This window comes from Lolium rigidum, chromosome 7 (assembly GCF_022539505.1).
Source record: "Lolium rigidum isolate FL_2022 chromosome 7, APGP_CSIRO_Lrig_0.1, whole genome shotgun sequence".
Taxonomy (NCBI): Eukaryota; Viridiplantae; Streptophyta; class Magnoliopsida; order Poales; family Poaceae; genus Lolium; species Lolium rigidum.
The window spans coordinates 2,982,250-3,007,332 of NC_061514.1; the positions used below are offsets into that span (position 1 = coordinate 2,982,250).

General features: G+C 42.1%; 2 protein-coding genes across 3 annotated transcripts; both read right to left on the bottom strand.

The window, feature by feature from the left end:
- Window positions 1-1,052: 1,052 nt before the first annotated feature.
- On the bottom strand, window positions 1,053-4,464 carry LOC124674980 (organic cation/carnitine transporter 7-like). 2 transcript variants are annotated; one of them, XM_047211034.1, is made up of 6 exons: window positions 4,306-4,464; window positions 3,522-3,793; window positions 2,863-3,100; window positions 1,921-2,482; window positions 1,620-1,822; window positions 1,053-1,480 (listed from the first exon to the last, which is right to left on the bottom strand). In XM_047211034.1, the coding sequence occupies exons 1-6, from the start codon at window positions 4,351-4,353 to the stop codon at window positions 1,256-1,258; spliced, it is 1,548 nt and encodes a 515-aa protein (XP_047066990.1). In that variant the 5' UTR covers window positions 4,354-4,464; the 3' UTR covers window positions 1,053-1,255. The 2 variants fall into 2 exon arrangements, with proteins under 2 accessions (XP_047066990.1, XP_047066991.1); XM_047211035.1 differs by lacking the exon at window positions 4,306-4,464 and having other exon boundaries at window positions 3,518-3,639.
- A 1,660-nt stretch (window positions 4,465-6,124) lies between these two features.
- LOC124673722 (protein FORGETTER 1-like) lies at window positions 6,125-24,495 on the bottom strand. Its single transcript, XM_047209762.1, has 32 exons — window positions 23,914-24,495; window positions 23,651-23,716; window positions 23,348-23,521; window positions 23,129-23,259; window positions 22,879-22,955; window positions 21,073-21,254; window positions 20,843-20,920; window positions 19,972-20,104; window positions 19,211-19,271; window positions 18,932-19,013; window positions 18,504-18,632; window positions 18,133-18,276; window positions 17,939-18,041; window positions 17,260-17,388; window positions 14,913-14,986; window positions 14,275-14,444; window positions 14,096-14,189; window positions 13,231-13,328; window positions 13,018-13,153; window positions 12,821-12,927; window positions 11,742-11,837; window positions 11,577-11,664; window positions 11,362-11,479; window positions 10,819-10,930; window positions 10,625-10,748; window positions 10,473-10,550; window positions 10,201-10,319; window positions 8,707-8,760; window positions 8,444-8,546; window positions 7,719-7,847; window positions 6,920-7,031; window positions 6,125-6,729 (listed from the first exon to the last, which is right to left on the bottom strand). Exons 1-32 carry the CDS (start codon window positions 24,409-24,411, stop codon window positions 6,698-6,700), a joined length of 3,831 nt encoding a protein of 1,276 aa, XP_047065718.1. The 5' UTR covers window positions 24,412-24,495; the 3' UTR covers window positions 6,125-6,697.
- Between the last annotated feature and the right edge of the window lie 588 nt (window positions 24,496-25,083).

Genomic DNA, 25,083 nt, shown 5'->3' on the forward strand with positions numbered 1-25,083 from the left:
ATCGTCCCCGCGCAACCCATGACGCCAACACCATCCAACTTCCATGGGTCCCTCCGACCTAAGCAGCTCCAAATCGATGCCCTCAAGAGGGAAGACGACACAAAAGTGCCGCCATAGACCGATCACGAGGGATCTAGGGATTTCCCCGGAGCATACCCAGACAGGAAGCCACAACGTCACCTCGGCGATGCCTTCAAGAAGGGAGCGGCGCCCGAAGCCGCCGCCATCGCCGGCCTCGGCCAGCTGCCGGCCGGCCAGCAACCGAGACAAGGCGTTAGCCCGGGACTTGACGCGCCATCCTGCATCGTGCCCAAGACCAGACCACCTTCTTCCACCACGCCCACCAACACCTCGCCGCATCCGCCGAGCCGCCGCCACGGCCCGCCTCCCCATCAGATCCGGGCGCATAGGCCCCAGATCCGCCACCCCACCGTCCCGGAGCCGCAGCTCCGGCGTCCCTGCGCCCGCCTTCGCGCCACACAGCGCCCGCCATGGCCTCCCGCGCACACCCGCCTGGAGACACCAAGCAGCGGCGCCCGCCCGGCCACCCCCGACGCCCGGCCGGAGCAACCTCGTCGGCACCGGCGGACGCGCGCCGCACCAACCCTCCGCCGCACCACCTCCGGCCCACCACGGCCCGGATCGGGCCCCGGATGGCCCGCATCGCCGGCCGCCGCCTGCTGCAACGCCACGGCCGCCACCACGGCCCGCAACGCCCGGCCCGCACCCTCCCGCCGCCGCGGCGGACGAGACTCCGGGGCCGCCGCCCGGCTTCCTCCCTCCCCTCCGGCGACGCCCCACACGGGCCAGCCACCTCGACAGAAACGAGCTCGGGCCCCCTCACCCCCTTTGGAGATGAGGCCCGCCGCCACCGCGGCAAGGGCCGGCGGCAAGGGGGCGGCGCAGGCCGGCTGCTGGCGGCGCGGTTGGGGATTGGCTCCCGGCGTCGCCTGGGGAGCGACGCGAGGAGCCCTGTTCTTTTCCTTGACGTGTTCAAGTTATTGGGTGAACGAATCAAAGGTAGATTATGAAATAAAGACGAGAACAAGTTATCAGAGTAAACATTTCTGCAAATTCCTCATACCCCAGGCCACAGGTCAATGTGAAGCGTTTTCAGGGGGGGAAAAGTTCCCGGTGGCTAAGATATAACACTAACTGATATTGGTATCGGTGTCGAAAAAGAATGTTCAGTAATATGCCATCACAGCTCTCAGTCACACAAAAATGGGTGCTAAAATACAACCACCGCATCAATTCAGATCCCCTCGGTGTCGTTAAGCCTAGAGCCTTTCGTCTCGAAAGGGAAGAACATGACAGCCATCCCCGAGAGGAAGACTACAAGCTCGAAGAGGAGGATCGCGGCCGTCTGCTGGCAGTTGTGCACCAGAGCGACGGCGACGAGAGGGCACAGGATGCCCCCAATCCTGCCTACCGAGCTGGCGACGCCAATCCCTGTTGTCCTCACCGAGGTTGGATAGATCTGGAAAGGATGCAGGAAAGATGTGGTTAGTTCAGCATCAACACCTTGCAAATAAGTTCAGCTTCTGTTACTCCTTGAAATAGGCTTTTGCCCCACTATATTAATATAGCAACCACCCAGTACAACAAACAGAACTAACCTCGGGAGCATATATGTATAGAATGGACAAGCTCGCAGATATGCAGAGCCTGGCACCAAATAATGAGATTCCTGTTAGTATGTCTGCCTGGGAAAACACTAGCGGGAACAGAAAGACACAGGCAGTGAAGAGCATCGACGCCATTGAAAGCTTTCGGCCAACTCTATCCACCATCAAGGCCGAAGCAACTGACCCTGGAATCTCTGTTACAAGGAAAACATGTAAGCATCGTACCTCAACATAAGTATTGTATGCACTGGAATGATATAACCATACAATATTATAAATACTAAGAACAAACCTGCAAAGCTAGAGATAAAAACGTTTTTGTATAGGCTCGACTCGTTCGAGTGTACGGATTCAACCTCCTCTTTTGCACATATCCTGTTTCCATTACTTAACTCTGATGTCAACAGAACAATCCCGTAATAGGAAAACGCATTTCCAAAGAAAGCCAACCACAGAAGTACAGTTGCTCTGAACAATTTTGGCGACAGCAGCTTTGAGACAGACTTGATACCTCCAAAATTGGAACCTTCATCTTCCTTAATGTTGTCATTTTCTCCTTCTTCTTCCTCTTTACCACCACAATCACTTCCAGCAGCAACAGAAGCCAGGAGTGTTGCAGACTCAGAAACTTCATCTAGCTCAATGTTTTTGTCAGAAACAAGCCTACCAGAAGGCATAGGTACATTGTTTAATCTTGCCATTTTCTCCAACACATCCACAGCCTCCGGTATTCTGCCTTTCATGCAAAGGAACCTTGGTGACTCTGGTGTGATAACATAAAACAAAAGCAGGACGAAAGATGGGACAGATGACAATGCTAGCAACCACCTCCAGCCAAACCTGGGCATAACTGCCTGCCATTACCATGATGAAAAACATTTTAGACGCAAGACCAACATGTTGAAATAATTCAAGTATAACACATGTCTGTTCTCTCTATGAGAATATATGCCTTTTTTTAACTAAGAGCTGAATACATAAAACATGGTACGTTGTTAAATTACAGAAATGTTCGCATCCAAGTAACCAAGTACATATATATCTGTGAGTATAGTTTCAAATACTATTTCAAGGGATCGATGATGATAAGAAAGTTTAAAATACTGTGGGAAAGTTTTGATCTTATGCCCTTATGATATAAGTTTCTTTCCAAGTTGATATCATGCATAGTGTTTGCTGCTGATGTACTTGTCAGAATACCAGTTTCAGAATGTCGAGGGATAAAAAAAAATACCCATGCAAGAGAAGCCTCGAAGATAGTCCCGACAGTCCAAAATGTTGAAAATATCACCATCCATCTACCTCTACTTGGAGCAGGAACAAATTCCAAGAACCAAGAGCTGAGAACAGGTCCTCCTCCCAGGCCAATACCCACTAAGAACCTTAGAGCCATTAACGATGCATAGTTGGGAGCAAAGGCACTAAGGAGTCCAGCTGCGCTCATCACAATGGCAGTAAAGAGAAACCCCTTCCTACAAAATCCAAATGCAGCACAAAATAAGAGCTTGTAGGCGATAAACAGTAACAATAGAAATCAGTTAGGGTTTGCATAAAATTTAAATAGGCATATACTCTACTTCCCACATCTCTGTAATGATTTAAGTGTCTCAAATGGAAACAGAGCCCTTGGGGATCATCATTTCGTGAAACAAACTTGTTAGAAAATTTGGAGTTTTTTTCTATAAATAACATAGAAATGCCAAACTTGGCTATTAATCATGCTGTTTTGCCAGAATGAGTTACTGTTAGTAACCAGCTACAAGTAGTAATACGTCGTAGCTGCCAATGGAAAAAAAAAAGAAGGTTGGTTTGTAATATGCTAGAAATCGCCAAGGGAGGAATATATGGTCATGTGCAAGAAAAGTACATGAAAGATTTAATGAATAGACCTGCCTCCTTCCATAGTGGTCCGAGATGACGCCCCAAGAGTAAGCTCCAATCAGCTCTCCGACAAAAACAACACTCGTAATCATGCTCTCCTGATGAGCAGTAAGGTTCCATTCCAGCTGAACCGATGGACCAACAAACGATAGCAGCATCATCTCCATTGCTTCGGAAATCAAGGCGACCCCGGCATAGGAGAGGATCAATATTTGGTACCTCCCGAAACCTGAAGACAGAAGCGCATCGTCCACGGTGTATGTGGCCGATTGCTCCTCCTCCATCTGGAAAAGTAGAGATCATACATGTTATTCATGTAGCGGTTAGGGGGGGCAAAGGATGTAACTGGAGTAGCCCAAGGCTGGCTGAAGTGAAATGGAAAATCGGTGCATCTACTTTTGGTTTTCCGTTATGCAGGGTCATGTAACACTAACTTCTTTGCTTAACTTGATCTACTATATGTAAAATCGTCCTAAAATGTATCATCAGTGTCTAGGAAAAACCATCAGGAATGGACAGATAAAGCAAAAGAAGGGCGCAAACTTGAGTACACCGGATATACAAGATATTCCATGTGTCCAAGCAGCAGCTTGAGCGTTGAGACGACAAGGATATCCGCTACTCCTCCACCGAGTGCCAAAAGAGCACTAATACTCCCGGCGTCGAGAAAAAACATCCGCATCCATGCTCACTCTTCTATGTAACGTGTTTTCCGCATTCCTAAAGCAAACGGTCAACTCGCAACGGGTACCGGGCTGAATCTGAAGAAATGAAGCTCAGGGAATGAAATCCTCACCATTTCGACCGGGAGCCGTCCGCCCGGAGGAGAGGCTGGCTTATTCATATCTCGCAGCGGTCCTCAGCGAGCTGGGAGCATCAAGCTCGACCCACGAGACGATCCTCCGGGCCGCCTGACGGATTTGCTCGGGTCAAGCCGGGGGATCTGCGCCGTCGCGCGCGTGATCCGGCGAGGCGAGCAATCGGGGACGGAAATGGAAATGGAAATGGACGAGCGATCCGAATCCAATTTGTGTCCCTCCGATGTTCCGGGACGACGAGTCTGGCTGGGTCCGGGTCGTAGGTTGGAAGCGGTGGTGGTCGGGAAGGAGACGCGAAAATGCGAGGAGATGGAGCCGGAGTTTGACGCGGGGAGTTTGGAGATGGTCGCAGTCAACCATCGGGTACAGCGGCTGCGGCACATGAGCGCATCATCCCGTATCTGGATCAGCCACATTTGGTCCGGCTTGGACTTTGGAGCTTTGCGTGGGAGTGCTGCCACGCCATCGTTTGTATAGTACTCCGTACTCAGTATCAAGAATCAGCCCACGCGTACGGCTCCGCGAGCTATTGTTGACTCTGCCCGGCCACGAAGATCAAATTTGACTTCCTATCATCAATTTTCTCTTTAGGGAGAGATATATCAGAACAGCTTTATTAATCATCAAATAGAGTTTCAACTTCTGCGAGAAATAAAATTTGGCTGATCCTCCAACCCTTACAGCCTAGATTATGAGCCACCCTATCATCACTTGTGTTTATTTCAGGTTTCCAAAACATTTTATATTATAAAAGCATCTCTAGCCGAGCCCGTAAAAACGCAAAGTGAAAACCCGGAGTTCAGTTTAGGTCATGAACAATAATTACACTTTGCGTCACAATGAGATATTATTGTTCATGACCTTGTGACGGCAAGATAATATCTCATTGTGTACTTATTGTTCATGTCCTCCAGCTCCTTGACTGAGAGGAGGAGCATGGTGGACTCCATCTCGTCGTCCTGGAGCAGCTCGTCGAGGTCGGAATCGTCCGAGCTCGACGAATCCGACAGAACGACATCGACGAACTCGTCGCCCGAGCTCATCCTCGATTCGGACGGAGCAGCGGCGGCGGCGGCACTCGGAGTTGGGCGAGGAACAGCGGGCGGGGTGCGGGGCGACCTGCGCTAGCTCCGGGATGTGGGGCTCAAGCGAATCGGGCAGCGAGGTGGCGCGGGGAGGGAGAGAGCGAGCAGTTGTGTCAGCTAAAATTTCAGCGCGCCCTAGATATAGATCGAGCGTTCGGTTCGCTCGAGCAACCCCTACAAATACAGGCCGAATTGGGTTTTTGGTCTTGGCCCGAAAAAAGTTTTTCGGTTTTGGCCCTTTTAGCAGTTATTTTTTAGTTTTGGCCTGTTTACAGATCTGAAGATGCTCTAACACGGAGTGACAGGTTTGCAAACTTGCAATCACCAATCAAGGTGGCTCCTGGTGAATACGTGAGCTGTTCACCGATGAGAGTATTTCTTTCTTTTTTCGTGAAAGAAAAATCGCAGTTTTCATTTCATTTATGGATGGTAAATGTATTGTTTAGCCAGGGATATTGCGGTGCTATCTGGTTAATGGAACTTCCATTTCCCGCAACCTAAATTTTATAAAATAAAGGTTGTGTATTCCAAGCATGACAATTTGTTTCTAAAATTCCTTTTCGTGCCATTCACTGATTTTTAGCTGTTTGGGAAGGGAACCTCATGTTTTCAACATGAACATTTGGATGGCTCCCGTGCATGAAAGTTACAATATCATTCGTGCTTTTAAAAAATGCAAACGTTACTCATGTAGAGTGCAGAACACAAAATATAAATTGGAAAGATGGAAAATACTTTCAACTTGGCCCCGACCACAAAATCAAATAAATTTGTTGCCTATGGGTAAAAAGGGCCAAAGCAGATTGACCACATAAAATTATCATGATCTACCCGAACAAAATGCAAGGTAAATCAAAACATGTTAGACAAACTAAATCATAGATCAACCACTTGGCTTGTTCCAGCCTCCAACCTTGGTAGACAATGTGGTGCACAAAGCTCGAACAACTTATCATGAGCTGTCAGGACACCATGTCACCATCTTGATGAGGTGCCTTTTCTTTTCCTTTCGAGATAGTTGAGCTTTTGGTTGCTTTACATAGCAACATAATACATATAAACCAAGCGGTGAACAGGAGAAGACGCTGATGTACACCGTATATATTACATACAAAAGTTGCTAGTATTTACTAGCTGCTAAGAACTCCAATAAATTAGACAAATTAGCTTGGCAACTCCCTAGAAACAAAATTAAATGTGCCAAGCCTCTGATAGCTGCTGTGCCTAACATCAAGTAAGTGATCAACAACGCCAATATGAATGTCAGCAATCAAGTATTTCCATGTCAATCTTTAACATCTTGGACCCATTGTAAGCCTGCAGAAGAGTAATACTTACAGGTCACTGCTTTGAATTGAACAGAGACAGATATGAATGACTAACAGTGCATGTAGAGCTTTCAACATCTAACAGAACATTGAGTGGAGATGCCGTATTACAGAAAAGCGATCAAATTCCTCTTTGCCCCATTGAATTACATGACAAAAATTGGGAAATAATAACAAACCTGTTAATACTGACTCCACTGCTGCATTCGGAATGAATAGTCCAACAATTCGCTGATTGTCATTTGTTGTCTCTAAACGGACAACACGCACCCTTTTGTGATTTTGATAAACCTGTTCAATTTCAGCAACAAAACATAGGTGCATTAAGCAAACACTTCAATGGCCCAGCTATCCAGTTCAAGCATAAAATTACACCGGCAGCAAAATCAATCTGCAAATTCATTTTGTAGGGACACTCCAGGTTTCTACTATTACCGCTAGACAAGACATATGGTTGAACTCTTGAGGGCCAACGATTGACATCCATCCATAAACAGAAAACTAGAAAAGACATTTCTATCTTTTCGGATAAAAAAATCCAACGCTATCCATATATGCCTCCCTAATGTTGTTTACCACTCAGATAAACCTGTCACGCTAGGAAAGATCTCAACTCTAAATAAGGCTCCTGACATTAGTTAACATGGAACTTACCCCTTTAACCTCCCAGATTTCATGTGGCCCCTTTAACCTGCTGCTATTGTTCTCTTCATCATAACTGCACTTATCCTGTTTGCCTCCTTATAAGGCAAAAAATCTACTTAGCTTTGTTCTTTCAACACCGTAATGTTCTTTTCTTAGTATATGCATTCACTGGGTCAATACAAATATTCTATGTCAACTAGAAAATCATAGGACAAGACAGCTAAGTAGGCTAAGCAAGATTCCAAGGACCACCAATCACGTAATCATGAATAGTACCATTCAACTCCGAAAAATAACTAGCAACACTACGACTTGCAAGTGCCAGAGCCAAACCTGTTTAGCTAGGGCCTTTTCTATTGTACCCCACACTGGGAGTATAAGACCACCCAAAATGTTGAACTCTTGCAGCCTTCTTCCTACAGTACAATAGCTCCCAACTTTGCATTTAGATCCATGCATACACTGAAATGAGGCAGAAAGGCGCTGGATAAGTAATGCATATAAAAGAGGGTAATAGTACAGAATCGTATCCATCGTAGGTAGGGTGAACATGGAAAATAAACTGAAACCAAAATGAAATGAACGCAACACAGTGGATCACTATACACAGCGGCACCAGGGATTTGCATGCGGGTCAGTCATGGAGCTTGAATATCTTTTAAAGGGTTTTGCTCCATACATAAATAATAATTAAATAAAAAAACATGCCCAAGCACAACAGCCCCGTGCGACTGTTCCCATATTAGGATGGTTAAACTTTTCCATTTTGCTGATGTGAATACCTTTCCACAAAATATTTCCAGAAATATTTATGTCAAACCTTAATTGTATGCTCATTTATTAGCCAAATTATATATATCAAGAATTTCCCTATTTCAATGAAATGAGTGAACACACGAAATTACACTCGGTCATGGATGGCTGCCAGGTAGTGACGTGCAGGGCTGCATGAGTGTGAGATCCTAAGTCCAATCCTCATTCACCCAGGAATTTTCTAGATAAATTTCATCATGTTTAACTGTCATCACAAAAAAGTTCTTTTTTTGTTTCCACATTACCTGTTTTGATGAAACATCATATTCATCCTGCCAGCCTTTGCTAACTTTGTCTATTGATGACACCTTCCTGTACTTGCTTTTCAGTTCAGTTAAAGGCATCTCCCTGCAAAAGTAGAGGGTCAATAACAAAATACAAATTGTGTTCCTACACATGAGACACTATCTGCTAGGTAGCCATCCAGTAGCTAGAGATAGTGATCAAGAAGCTTTTGCATTTAAAACAAATGGTATAAAGGTTTGTGCCAAAAATGAACAGAAAATACCTTAACGCTTCACCAATAGCAGGTCGAACTATCTTGTATGTTCCTTCAGTTGAGCTGGTATGTGAACAATCAGAACATAAACTTGTATAACATAAAAAAAATCGCAAGCAAGGAAAACTACTAAATATTGTATATATATTTAAATAAACCACTCATATATGCATGTCGCTAAATCTCATCCCAGTCCCACATTGTTGCCATTGTGATTGCATCTCCTCTCTTGAAAAGTAAATTATGAAATATTACCTTTCTTGTGAAACTACCAAATACAACATTAAGAACTTAAATCACAAAAAGTATTTTCAAGGATTGCAATATAACTTGCAACAGCCCAACAAACGATACATCTTTTCCTGCCGCTGTTGTGATGGCGAGGATTGGGTTGCCAGTGTGCTTGCCTATGGACAGGTCAGGCACGCTGGATGCCACACTTGTTAAACATCACGAGAAGGAGCCACCTCATAGCCTTGTGATGCCACCGGGACAGCTTGTCCAATGAGATCATGCAAGCACTCAGGTAATCATTTGTTGCTCATCATGGCATCTCAATCCAGCAAAGCAAAATGTGACCGCCGGGGGTGGGAGGAGGGGGTAAGTGTGTCCATGTAGTGGGTACACATCGTCACACTCAAGGGAACAGATAGAAGTGTGGTTGTTTGTGTTCCAGGCGCCACCACAGGCCCATCCAGGTCCAACCACATAGCAACACAATTACCCTCTCCCCCTAAAAGAATAGACTGAGAGGAAGGGCCACCCTCACACCCTTGCAAGTCGTGCTCTGCCTCCTACCACAACCGATGTGGGACTAAACCCAACATTTTGCAACGTTTTACAGACAAACTTTGGGTTTGGTACTAGTTCTTAAAAGTGTAGTTCTCTCATAGTTTGAGGAGAATAAGTGACTTTTGACAACTTTTAAAATAAAAAATTAGTTACTATTTCCAACCAAACAATACGGTCTCGGTCTTTTTATTACTGCCTCCGATCCATATTACTTGATGCTAAAATGGATGTATCTACAAATAAAATGTGTCTAGATATATCTATATTGGAATGAAGTAATATGAATCGGAGGGAGTATATTTTTCTATGCAATATGCCAAACTAGCATGGTACAATTTTCCCTACAGGATCCTGAAACCCAACAAGTACTAAAAGGATCATAATTCATTTTAATCTTTCCACTCAATATCCTAAAAGGGCGTACCCGATGTTGAAAGCTCACACATATTGTGGGGTCTGTGGAAGAGAATTTCTAGGCAGCCGTTCCGTTAAATTATTCTACATCGACAATATTGCAACATTACGTATGGCCTCCAGGCCTACAAGTCTTCACGGGTGATGGTATTATCAGATTTATACCTCTCTGCAACGGTTCCAACTTTTATCATTCCCTCTCCCCATTTATGGAAGGGGGATTTACTTAATAATGCCAACTTATATCTCACATAAATAGCCAAACAATAAATATCTTGATCATTCAACACAACATACCCTTCAAGTGCTAGAGTGAAGTGTCTTCGCCCCATCCATTCCCTTTTGGACTCATAAAACCCATCATTAGAAGAGCCAGCACTATCATTCTCTCTCCCATCAAGCATTGCCTTTGCGGACTTCACGCGTTAACATGTTCATGAAAGAAATCACGCACATATGATAAATATAGCAGTGTACGGTAAGTGTTTATTGCGCTCAAATAGAACTACCAATCATGTCCACATGGTTATCAACAAAAAAAAATGTTGTCTCCAAATGTGTCTTCTTACCTCCCAAGTAACTCCCCTATCAATGGTGAAAGTAAACAGTACTGTTGAAGCGCCAGACAAGCTATCAATATGAACGGTCTGCACCAAGACTTGGATATTAATTTAGAATTGACAGTAGAACCTCCCAAAAAATGATCAGCAAGAAGCATTACCTTAGGTGGTTCTTTCATTTCAACATTCTTAGCTTTGATATCAACAATTCCAGAATCCAACTGTCCTTCTCTTCGAGCATTGTGAAGGACAACATCAAGTATACTAGTAAAAAGATCAAACAACCTGCTCACAAAATGTGTTAGCATGACCAAACAATTATGCATAAATACAAATATCGTGCATTATGCCTCACCTATTCTGGATGTCCGGAGCTAATCCCAGAAGGCGGTTAAGGAAACGAGCAACATCATGCATATCTGAATCAACAATACGACCAGAAAGCTTCCCTGCATCTTTCCCATTGCCTGTAAATAAATTTAGTGAGCTTTTTTCTCCATTAGGCACAAGATAGGACACATAAATTTGAGATAATACTGCCAGGTGCAACTTCAGTTTATGATCATTCTGAAGCTGGATGAGTTACTATGGTTCAATGTAGGAATACTGCATGACGTCAATGAAATGGTAATGCAAGTTTACCAAATACTAACTTTGAACTCAGATAATTATGCAAGATTACCAAATATTCCAAGCTCGCTAAACAAGAGCTGGAGACCAACCTTGTATTAACAACTTATGCCCTCAAAATATTATCAGATGAAAGATAGAAAATATCAGACTGATGTTTACATGACTAATGCAGGTGAGCTTAGAAATGCAGACATATACAAATGCCATTCATTTAGCGTACAAATCATAGAAACAAAATAGGGACCGAGTCTTTAGATAAACTTACATACTATGGAATCCCTTATAATTCCAACTGATACTAGAGCAATCTTTGCCTTAGTAATGAATTCTTGGATGCTAGCCTGGTTGTCAGAACAACTTGGAGGAACAACTGGAAAAGAATCCTGGTCACCTTGAAACCAACTCTTAGAATGGTGTACAAGGCATGAAAAAAAAAAGGAAAAATCGTAGAAAAATAAAAATAACTGTAATGATACAAACCTGCTCCATTATTCCCTTATACACCATGGTTAGTGCCTTCTTTCCGTAATTGCTATCGTAGTTAAAAGCACTCAGAGAAGGTCCAGCCCTGCAGAAGTTAAATCTAGGATCAGAATTGTTGATGTTCATTACAAAGTTGGTTGAGAATTGAGACCAGCAAAAAACCTGCGATCTCCTTGTGTTAAAGCTCCAAGAGACTCTAGCCTTTTTGCCACAATTGATGCAAATCGCTTTTCACCACCAAGATTGGTAAAAAGAAGCCTACAATTGGCATTCCAAATTAGTTATTAAGATATGTAACTCATTTATCTACCTAAGTACCATCTAGATCACACATATAATGTAAAAGAAAATAATTCAACATAACATGAACTGAGCCAGAATGACCATCATTAGCAGAGCGCATCCCACACCCACTGAACCAACAGTTGCTTGTTTACCTCAGCATATGAGAGTTGGATGATCGTGCATAGCACTAATTACTAACTCTGAAACTAACCAGTCTAGATAAATTGGTGTTGACTAGATTTCTCTACAACGAGTCCACAATCACTTCAAAACATTAGAAGACCTTTTAGATAGCTGGCAGGAAATATGGCATGTACTGCAGTAACTATAACCTGCCTAATTTTAACAATTACAAGACCTAATCCTTAACCTGCCTAAGCATTTTGGAAAACACATATACCCTGATAAATTTGCAACTTGGAACATACTGCGTACAAAACAAGCTCATATTTATTCCTATACTTATTTTAAAAATAGATAAAGTAATCCTGTTCCTATACATGTGCATTAGCAAGCCACTAAGTGTTCCAGGTTCCAGGCCATCAGCAGATATACATTGCCATACACATGTGTTTATTTCATATACATTGCCAAGTCAATAATTGTTCTACCTATGCTTCACATGTGTTTATTTCACTAAATAAAAGAACTTCAGTCTGGATCTAAATGAAAAAACTTCACATGTGTTTATTTCACTAAATCCTGTTCCTACACATATACATTGCCAAGTCAATAATTGTTCTACCTATGCTTCACATGTGTTTATTTCACTAAATGAAAGAACTTCAGTCTGGATCTAACTCTTCATGCAGAAGCAGACAATAGCATAAAATAATCTTCATTTTGGTCATAGTTTGCACTAAATAGCAGACTACAACTTCAGAGAAAAACAGTGCAAATTCAAAAGCTACATCTACAAGAAAGCCCCAAGCTGGACAGATGAACAGATAGAAGACCTATATTGCGGTGCAGAAGTTTGGTTAGACCGATGGGTTCTCCCAAACTGCTGTATTGCACGGTCTGCACTCCAAGGGAGTTCAAGTGTTACGTGTACTCTTCTTCTCTGCAAAGTGTGTTCAAGCATTTTTTAGCAGCATTCCAAATGGATAATTGGTGTAGATGCAACAGATGGAAAAATGGAGGTACAACAAACCTGGTTTTTTGCCCTTCTGTCGGCATGTAGAGAAACACCAGCTGATCCCGCTTCAGATATAATTGCGATTAGTTTTTTGTCATCCATGAACTGCTGCTTTTCATGCATATTGATCATCTCCATTGAGACTTCTTTCCTGCAGGCAATAAACATACGCATATGGGATAACTGAACCAGAAAATGCAAGACAATACCATAAGTAAGCTATCTCACGCGTTCCGGGCCTGATAAACAACGCCTTTCCCATCTGAAGCTCTTATTAGCATACCACGTCGTCCAGTTATTTCTGCGACCTTGTCAGGCCCCCCTAGCTACAAAAATCCAAATAAAATGGCTTAATATGTTACTGCCTAAAGCCAAGAACAAGCTTAATTAAAATCTATAGAAGTTATCCGTATCATATTAATCTCAGGTTCTAGATATAAGATTTCATCTTCAGCCAAAAACAGATGCCACCAAAGAAGCTCTTCCAGCAATGCTTACTCAAGCGCGAATGGTTTTGCACCTCCAACATCTCTTTCTTCTGCTCTGAAATGCACTATTGTGATACCATCCATTACCCTAGCGCCCACCACTCATAATAATCATATACCAAGACAACCAAAAAGCAAGAGACAAAATGAAGATTCGTCATAATATTCTATGAGTTCATACTAGAGGATACCTAGGTAGGCGTAAGAGAATATTGCAGTGCGCCAAGGGCTAAAATATCTACAGCTCAGTCCCCTACATGACATGGGCTTACAAATGTGTAGCAGCTAGTTAAGACTTTGGATATTCAACCTCACTTCATCCAAAAGAGTGAATCCAGAAATGCTATGCTTGGATCCATAAGCATTATGTGGGACAAAGCATATCATTACTACATTTGGGCCACACTGGCCACCACTAACTGGGTGGGGAATGACAATCTTCGTGAAGAGTAGTTGATTATAACTTAAACACATTCATTCCTTTTCATGTCAGTCAGTATGCTTACAAGTTCCAATAGAATCTTAGAAATTCAAGACGGCTATTAGGCATAAATAAGCTGAAACTACCGAATCAATGATTACATCTAAAAAATAGTTTAAACTACCTGATCAATGATATCATCCAGAGGATTATTAGGGAGATCCAAAGAACGTATCACATCCAAAATCTTTAACTTTCTCTCTACTGCGGTATCGTACCTGACAATAAGACAAACAAGTATTTACAAACTGTGCAGATGACCATAAACTGATGATGACCCTGATTCATCAAATGCACATATACCTCTTTGAAAAATCAGCTACATTAGCATCATGTTCCTGTTCCTGGCCTTCAGCCTTCTTACATGAGTAGCATGACCAATCATCAGTCAGCATGCCAGTCCAAGGTGGTGTCAAGCAGCTAGGGTGAACACGTAGAGAGCAACCAGAGCAGTTGAGCAACAGGCTCTTCTCCTGAAAATAAAAAATAATATCTATATAAAAAGCTTAACAATGCAAAACTCAACTGAATGTACTCTTTGACACACCGTAGGGGAAGCCCCTACGGTTTCACAGTCAAAAAAAAGTACTATTTGACAGACATGATATTCTCCTGCAAACATTCTACAGTGGTAATCAACTTTTGCAATTGTTACCGATGACCATAGATGTTTTACTCATTACAATATTAAATACTCCCTATGTTCCATATTAGTTGTCGCTGATTCGGATGTATCTAGCAAATAGTACTGAACCAGTGTAAAAGAAAATTACAAACACAGCCAGGGCCACGAGGTAAGTTAGCAAATGGTGTGACATCCTATATAATTTAAACAGATCAATAAGGACAAAAAAAGTGATAGAATTAATAATAATGGTGTCCAATAATACAGATCTGTATGTTTAACACGAAAGTAGCAAATAGCAACTGATAAAAGTCACCTCCTCTGAGTTGCAGATTTGACACATGTGGAACTCTTCATCTGATGATGACGATTCATGATCCGACGACTCAGCTGAAACATTGTAAGTAGATTAACAATCAATCAAGAGATCACAAATTAACAAGCTCAGCATGTTAGCAATGGTTTGTGTTTTAAAACATCATGCTATAGTGTAGCATTTGTTGTTACTGCTAAAAGCAGCTGTCTCGGCAAATATAGTTGCAACCTGCACAACTATTGCAGCACAAAGTTAGTGTGGCATGCAGTGGGCATGTAAGAGATATTTTGCTATATTGGGTAGTTATGTGTTGCGTATTTAAGTTCAGACTGGAGCCTTCTGAACATTCATTACACATCTTATTGCTAAATATGACAGGGGATACTTTGTAGTCCTTTTCCTGTTATCTAGGGAACTCATACTCATCTAATCATATTGAGTGTTCCATGTCTGCCTGTAAAGCACTAATTGGTCTACCTAATCAGTGATAAAGAGATCACAAAGGCAGAGGGCAAGAGATAACACTTCTATATCTCACTGTTAATCTTTTTATCCAATTTCCCACTGTTATATTCATATCGTGTCACACAGATCTTCCATTCATTACTTTCCTATTTAAAAAAATTAACTGAAGTTGCTATATTTTAAATTTTTGGAAACATGCCTGAGCATATTAAGCGCACTACATCACAGTTTACAATTTACAACTTTATTTGGCGTGGCTTTGATATCTACACGCTTTTAGACACTAAAACATATTAAGAAGATCCCCTTACATTAACTTGTCATCATCCCACCTACCCCATCGTCTTCTCCCTGGGATCCCACAATCCGCAGTTCCAGACCCCACCCTCTGGACCCCATTGCACAACCTCTCGTCCATCACCGGCAGTTGTGCACAGTTGTGCAAGACCAAATTCTAAGCTCCGCAGTGCCATTGCTTTGCACCTTCCACCACCAATCGCCTCCAACCCCAATATCACAGTGTACCGTCATTCTTTGTGACCCACCTTCGCTGCCTTCTCTGTGGCACCAACAATATCCACTCATTTGCACCTCAAGGTCCACACCAGCTGAGGCATATAGTGTACACACAGCTGCATATGAATGCACGTGGCACAGAGGTAGTCGAGTAAAAGGGCGCTGCACGTGAAGGTCCTGGTGTAACTGGTAGCAACAGTAGGCAGCAACCCTGGCAGTCACTCATGGCAACAAGGGGACACACTTGGTGCTTCTATTCTCAAAATGTAGCATTCTTGTGCTTGGATCCATCCTTTTTATTAAGTGCGTTCAATTTTTCCCAAATGGTATTTTTCTATTGGAATTGCAGGATATTGCATTTTGACATTTTCACACTATTGGGGAGTCAATGAGTACACTTTATATTTAGGATGTTATATTTTCATTGTGACTGCATTCTAGGTGTTTTACTTTCCAGCAGCAGATTGCATTTTCAAAAAAAAAAGGCTGCACTTTGAAAAGAGTGCTATAAAATTGCTTGTAGCAATCTTACATGTGTAATTTTGTATGTATCATAGCCATCACTCCCGATATTTGAAAAAGATATGCATAACTTGAGGACTGAGTAAGCATTCATACATTGCTTCCAATGATAGGAGTGTCTGACCCAGTAACCCTCCCCACAGAAGATATTTTATGTTGGTCACTTACTTTCTTTTGTTGCTCAGCTCAAATAACTTAATCTTGAATACAGCCAACACAAGAGCAAATATAGATTATAGATGAAGGTATAAGAAGCAAAGATTAAGAGTCGCTCAACTAGTCTATGAGTCAGTACTTGCGTTCCACCCAAAAACTCAACTAGTTGCGGCCAGTCGTGATTAGTCACGCGACTAGTCTATGAGTCGGTACCCTAGCAACTCGTCTCAACTCGTCGACTCGTAATCATTGATAAGAAGTGGTGTCTTTCATACATATATACAAAAGGTGGTGTCTTTCCTAAATATACAAAAAGTGATATGCTCATCACCTGTGAGTATAGATTATAGAAGTATATTTGGTGATTTCAGTAATGTTGTTTCCAGTGAGTACACTACCAGTTGTATCTGATATTATCTGCTTGATTTGGTAATTTCCAAAAGTTACCACGATATTCCCAGAAAGTAATTAGACAGCTGTATCCAGTACCACAATACAGGATTACTGGAACAAATTACATTGAAAGGCTGTCAAAATCATATTAGTGCTGACATTTAAATTTATCTTTCAACACAGCGATGCTATCACATAAAGTGACACACCCAGGAGACCCACTGTACAAAGCAATAAATGTTTGCTAAGAGGTTGGCAACTGAAACTATAATCAAGAGACTCCCAAAAAACTTACATGGAGAATAGTCGCCGCTATCATCATCGCTCACATCTTCCATTTTTGCTACTTTCCTAAATCGCCCTTTAAAAGATATGTCTGGTGCAGAATGCCGCTTACGCTGGATCTCCGCAAGTTTTTCTTCACCTACAACAAATTAATTACATCAGATAGCATGGAAGCAGACACCTAGAAGAACAAAAATACCTGAAACAAGATGACGAACAAAATGAAAAAATTCAGGAAGGATGCAAAATGAAATATGAAATACACCTAACGGGATGCTGGCCTATTTCCCTAGATGGAAACGAGTCACATTCTAAAATATTAGCATGTTTATGTGACTATGAGTGATAATGGATAAAAAATTGAAATGTATAGTTGAACAGGAAAAGGAAAGATCACTAGCATGAAATATGAAATACCCTTAAATGGGACGCTGGGCGAATTCCCTAGATGGAAAAGGGTTACATTCGAACATATTAGCTTGTTTGTGTGAATATGCGTGACAATGGAAATAAATTTTGAAATGTATAGTTGAACAAGAAATGAAAGACCGCTAGGCTGAATACTAATTTATCGGTAACAGTATTTCATGCATTACACATACAATTTTGCATGCAACAAGGAAAAAGATGTCGTAGTTGGTAAAACATGGCTAAGATTAATGCTGAAACAATGAACAACAAGCACAAACCTTGCTGAAAAGAATCAGGTTTGGGGGGTAAAGGGTAATTTTCTTCTACCAGCTTAAGAAGAAGCTCCCGAGGACCAGAAACAAAGTCTTCCATTTCAACACCCTGATTCAAAGTTGAAATAATCAATTTGCAAGGAGCAACGTTGAGACAGAGAGAGAGAGGGGGGGGAGTTCAGCAGGAGACATTAACGCACGTATTTTGTGACAGCTTCCTCTGTTCGAGCCTCTCCGGTGCTCTGGAGACCAATCACCACACATTTATTCTCAGCCAAGGCCTCCTTAGCCAACTTCACAACAGCAGGCACCTTCGCAGACATGCACATATGCCTGAAGAAACGCTGCAAAATATAAGGCATCAATTTTACATGAATAACATGTATAGCTACTTTTTCGAAGGCATCCTTATCTACCAATGCTCCTTATGCTATATTGTAAGCTATGCTGAAAAGAAGGGCAATATGATGTTCGAAAACAATGCAGCCATGGAACTGTAAAGGATGCAGAATTGGAGAAGGCAATAAAATTTGAGAAGTTAGTTTCTAGAAAAGATGCAAGGAAGCAACACCTGATGGCTGGCCCAGTATAACCGCCATATTTGATTTGAAGTGCCTTTCTCCTCTCCAGATAATTCACCTGCTGATAGGAGCTCAAGCCGCAACTCAGCCCAGAATTCGGCTGCCTTTCCATACATATTCTGCATTGCCAATACAAGATGGTGTAACTTTATCATGAGGTAACAGTAATTTTTGTGAAGACACGGATAGAAAGGCTGCGCAAAATCAATTGACTGTAACACATAAATATCACCAGTAAACATTTTTTTCTCAAACACAAATAAACAAACAATAAATTAGGATACAAACTACAAAGAGTATCACTTTAATGAATAAGGAAACATCGAGTGTGAAAAAAACATAAAGTGCAAAGTAACCATGCCACCAAAACTTAAGCTACTAGACGGAAAAAAAATATGCCAACATTTTGTGATTTTACCATCATTCTTTCTTCAAGAGGAGCCTCCACAATATCAAAATCAGCACCTTTATAGCTTAGTGTACGACAAACATACATACCCCTGCAGGACATTTAATGAAAGGAGCACTCAATATATCACTCTGTAAAGAGCAAGCATCAGACAATACTTCAAACAGAAAAGGTCAGATGAATTGTAGTCAATTTCCCATTCACACAACACAAAGGCACATGGTAATTGGTACACATTCAGCTGGACTCTTCATGTCATTGTACATGAGATCTGGAAAGAACACTAACCTAGCTTTCATGTCCATAGCAACAAGTTCAAGAGCACCCACACCACCTTTCTCAAGAGCGCCTGCAAATGTTTCCATAAAGTATGAACGACTACAAACATTTGGTTGATTCTACTGGAATTTAAGCAGTTGCTTCCAATAAAGCATAGAGTAGTAATAGATGGCATGCAATGCTTCACTAACAAGACTCGTAGAACCCCAAAAAAACACAGTAACTGCTGAACATAACACAAAACACAATACTCAGTGTCTTGCGCAAAAACTAAACATCCGGCACAGGGTGCACTTCAGAAATGATAGTTTAAATTAACTAAAGGTGCAGCTTGAATACTCGGAGCAGCAATAAACCATAGGCAGTCTTCTACCACTATATTAGCACAGTCTGTTTCCAAAAACTTCTGCTGATTCCTTACGAGATGTGTCTGGTACCAACCAAGTCATCCTTTCCACAGTAAAGTCAGATGATCCGACTGATGCAATCTCAACTGTCCCACAACTATATTAGCAGTCTGTTTCCATAAACTTCCAGTGATCCTTATGAGATGTATGTGGTTCCAACCAATTCATTATTTGCACAAATGACCCTACTGTTGCAATCTAAACATATTTAAGGACAGCTCGCATTTGCAACATTGTATTGTGTTGCACGCTCAAATCTATCTAGTTAGGAGAACATTTACTTATTCTGTTATAAAGCTTAAAGCATCTGTTTTCAACTAACTATTACATGAAAGATTAAAGTAAAAGGATAAATCATTGAACCTAAAAATTGAGGAAAATCCTGAAATGATGTTCCATCGCCCCAGAGTCCAAGTCGAACCATATAGCCCAAATTTCTTGGTTCCGATGCACCAGTTGCTGAGCAGTACACAACACGAGCCTCAGGTAATTTTTCCTGTGATGTCATATTGGTGATATCATAGTATTAATTTAACATGTATATATCAAATATATATTATTTCAAACATGACGAAGCAATATCAAATATTACCATAATTTATGTGCACCATTGAAGCAAATATCATGGTAGAACTGAGCTAAAGGTTGAAATGTTGAGATAGTATCAAAATCTGATTAATGCCTTCAGCATTATATGTGTCTTTGGAATTTGTTTATCGCTACAAATTTTAAGTTATTAAAATAAGACAAGAATAACACACAGTAAATGTTGTTTTCTAGTTCTAAAATACCTTACTCTAGAAAAATGTTTAGCAAGATATGCAATGTGGGTGCAAACTTACCAATGTTGTTGTCTAATTCTGAAGTACCTTACAATATAAAATGCATAGCATGATATGCGTTTCAGGTGCACACTTGAAAACTATATATCATATTGTTTTTTCATACTGCAAAAGTCCAAACTTGGCATGCAGCAAAAAATTAATGTAAGTTGCACACTCTTATATTGACAACCCATCAGATCATGGTAGGAGGAATATTTGTCTCTTGTTGAACGTAAATGGACCCTAATTTTCTTTAAAAAATACTTTGAACTAAAACCCCGACACTTATTATGGATCGGAGGGAGTACCAAAGATACACTATGTACAGATTAGATTAATGCACGGTTGCAAACACAGTGAACAATAAAGACTTATTTTCTGGTTAATTATGATTCCAGCTGTATACACACCTGGATCTCAAGAACTGCTTTACCAGTGCGAGTGGGCTGGCTCCCTGCATCAGGAATCAGATTCTTGGCCTTGTGGCACTGCAAGGGAAAAATGATGTAAGCACAGTACACTCAGGTATACAAACATGGCAACAAAACAAACATTATGCAATAGCAAAAAAAGACAGAAAGTTCAGCTCTGTTTGTTCTTTCTTCTCGCTGCAAATCCAAATCTTTAAATCATACATTACCTCATCAAACACTAGAAGGCCATCAAACTCATGTCCACACCATTGGACTAGTTGCTGCAAACGAGAACGGCCTCGCTCAGATGTTGCTATTAAGCTGCTGTATGTTACAAAAATTACCCCATTCTTGATCCCAATTGCCTTTGAGTCTAGCTTAGAATATGGTAGCTTATTCAAAGGATGCACTGCATGAATATGAGATATAGAGTTGGAAATATCAACCATAAATATGAAATGCAAACAGAGTACACAAAACAATCTACCTAGCAGTTGGAAGAAAATAACTTCTATTTTGTGGAGAATTTCTCTCGAACGGTGTAAAGCGTGAGAACCAGAAGTCTCATGGAACTCCTAAATAAAGTCATGTGAGTACAGTGCCGGTTGATACCCTTGGTATTCAATCATTTAATTATCTAAATAGGACAGCACCAATATTCTGGTACAAGTCAACTTAAAGGTTATGCATTATCCTAATACTTAGCATATGATCATACAATGATCCTACTGGACATTTCTGCGATCACAAGATATCCCAACCCTAATTGTATGTTTGTGAACAAAATATTATGTTTAGATAGTGCACTGTGTAAGAAAACAAACATGTACAGAACACATGCACTTCTATTGTCGCTACACATTACAGTTTATTGCTTAAACTTTTCTCGTGGTTTTTCAATGTGCCACAGATACCATTCGTAATTTCATACTGTGGCGTCGTATTTTAGATTTATACCATAATATTTCAAATTTAGAATGTAATAAGCTCATATACATACCAAATCCATACACGTATAGGGTTAGTTTGGTTCTATGCCAAAGCTGGCCCTGCCAAAAGAACTTGGCACGCCCGTGACTCTTCGGCTCGTTTGGATGGACACCAATTGGCTAACCCAGCCTAGTCTCTGCCCCGGGATAGTGTATTTCTCGCCAATTCGCAGGCAAACAGCGGGCAGACAGTTCCTTCGCCAAAAAAGTTGGTCACGCCAAGATCGTTAGGGCTTGCCGGTGCTAAAACCAAACGAGCCCATAAACATTTTAAACATACACATAACCACCCCCACCCAGCCAACAGAAAAAAGGGCACTGTATTACTTGTCTGGCTTGCCACTTGATGCATCTGGAAGTCTTGAATGACATGGGCCCATGGCCGGCATCCAGATACGCAGTGACACTAAACGCCGTCAAGAGATAGGAAAGACTGTGGATGCAGTGCGACAGGTCTGCAACTTGTTTTGCCATGGCGGTATTCGAGCCATGAGTGTGCTGTTCGTGTACTGTGGGTATTGACCAATTCCTAGGCTTGTAATTAGGCTCTTTATTGCATCTTTTAGAGAGAAAAGTACACAAATGATTTGCAGTGATATAAAATCGTTGAGTCAAGTCACCATAGGACCAAATTGCTGGAAATCAGTAACTAGTCATAGCTAGGCAGCAGACATAGAATGGGTGGACTGGACTACAATGCTACTGCTATAGTTACAGGAAATAGGAAGAAGACTCACAAGAGTTACAAAGCTAGGTTCCCAGTTCCTGCCAACTACTTGCAACAGAGTACACAAATTTACTATATCATGTTTGGTTAACTTCATTAATAATTTAGAGCAAAGTATAGTAAAAATACGGCATATTACGATGATTGAAATAGTCTATGATTTACAAATTATTGCAATCTATAAATAGAGAGAAACATTCACACTCGATCACTCCCTGCTAGCATTTCTTGATGAGCATTGTGTTGTTACATCCATGTGTCATGAAGAGGCATTGACTTGAGATTAAAAGACCGCTCAATTTTAATAGGTTTCATACCTTGCACACATTTTGCACCAACGTCGTCTAAATCTCTTCGTGCATCATACTTCAAGTCAGAACCAACAGATACCCACCTGGAAATCGTGAGTACAAATTTAGCTAACGGTAAGTAATGAAGAATACAGAATGCCTACAATTATATGAATTTAGCTAACGGTAAGTAATGAAGAATACAGAATGGCTACAATTATATTTCAAAAGTTAAGCAAAGCAGCAACCGGCTGGGAGTCCCTGCCAAAAGTCTTACACTGCCTTATGCCTTCCCTGTTGCCAATTTTCCCAGATTAATCCAGCAATTGTTCGCCCCTTGCCAACACCAGCACCATCACCGACAAAAAAACCTGCCCTATCACCAGTAGGGAGATGATGAAGGTGCCTCTGTCATACAACATCATCAGGATTTACAGGAGGTTCCACAAGTAAGACAGATATACATGAATAGACGAATCATTGAATGCCGACTGACCTGACAAGCATAAACTAATGTCTCAATTTGCAAGCAAGATAATGTCTTAGTCTTATCCAATTCATCCATGATGTTCAACTCGTAAGTCGGTTCAGGAGGTTGTACGGCTGACAGCGAAGAAGTTTCTACTACTGGATCTGGATGAGGCAGACCAAGAGATAGCTTGGGAGGCCTCTGGAGAAGTGGAAATGTGTGGAAAATTTTAAAACAATTGGATAAAGAAAATAATAATAACTGTAAGAGGTACTAGAAAGCATTTACGGGAAGTGCAGACTCAGAGATTAAAGTAAATGGAGGTCTTACATAATCAGTGAAAGTTTCTCCGACGGTGCCACCTTCATCTTCTTCGCGCTCAACATCAACTGCAACCTGCGCTTGGAAAGAAAACACAGTAAGGGCATGGGTGCGAGCCCAATTATACACCAATGAAGCGGAGATTAATGCTCAAGTAAGATAATACAACAGAGCAGCTGGCTGTTTATGAGAAATGTCAGAATCAATTCACACAAACTATTTAGCAGCCTCGCTACTTGAACAGTATATACAGAAAATGCTGCAAACATTACCTCATTGATCTCCTCGGGCACTTCTGCTGTGGGCAACACGGGAGTAGGAATAGACGATGGAGGCGTGGCCCCTGGGGCCGGGGGCGCGCCGTTGCTGGTGGCGGTGAGGAAGTTGTTGAGCTTGGAGACGTCGACGGCAAGGTCGACGCCGCACTGCGGGCAGCGGAAGTTGGCTAGGCCGTGGGGCACGTTGAGTACGGCCTGGCAGCGCACGCAGGTGAGCTGGATCTTCGTGGGGTCCACCCCCTGCGCCTGCGACGTGTGCGACGCCCGCCTCCGGGCCTGCGGCGGCGCGGGGAGTGCGGGCGCGGAGGAAGTGGGCGGGGAGGAGGAGGGGGGCTTGGGCATGAGCTGCGGGGGCAGGCGCTGCGCCATCTGGCACTTGGGGCAGATGAACTCGGTCATGCCGGGGGCGACGGCGAGGACGCCGCGGCAGCCCGCGCAGCGCACCTGTAAGGGCGCGGGGGGCGGGGAGGGGGAGGAGGAGCCGCCGGCCATCGGCGCCGGCGGTGAGGGTTTGGAGGGGACAGGAGGTGTTGTGCCTGATTTCGGTCCCTCGTTCGGTAAGAGGAAGAGGAAGAGGGAGGGGGGAGAAACCGAAGCGGCGGCAGAGTGGGTTGGTCGGTCTGGGTCTGCGACGCTGTGCCTACTGGCCTAGGCTATAGAACATTCGAACAGTCGGGTTTGAATTTTGTATTCGTCTTTGTTTTGGATTGTCTTTCGGATTTGCGATGGTTTTGTAGACTGGGCTGATGTACCCTCCGTCTTATCGAACTTGTCTTAACTTTGCTAAAATTTAGATGTGTCCAGATGCTAAATAGTGTCTAAATACATTCAAATTTTTACGACGGAAAGAGTACTTGTGAAGTTTTACTTTGGATAGGTAAATTCTCGAGTAATCCATAGCAACATCTCATATAGAATGTTTGGTGCGCCACTAAAGGTAAAAGATGAACTTTTGGCTCCTATTATACTTGTAAATTTGCGATGGTTTTCTAGATTGGAATGATGTAATTGTGAAGTTTGATTTTGGAGAGGAAGGTTGCGACCAATGTTTATATTCTACTGCGATGCTGATACGTCTCAAACGTATCTATAATTTCTTATGTTCCATGCTACTTTTATTATTATACTTCAGTGTTTTACACATACTTTACAGCGTTATTTTAC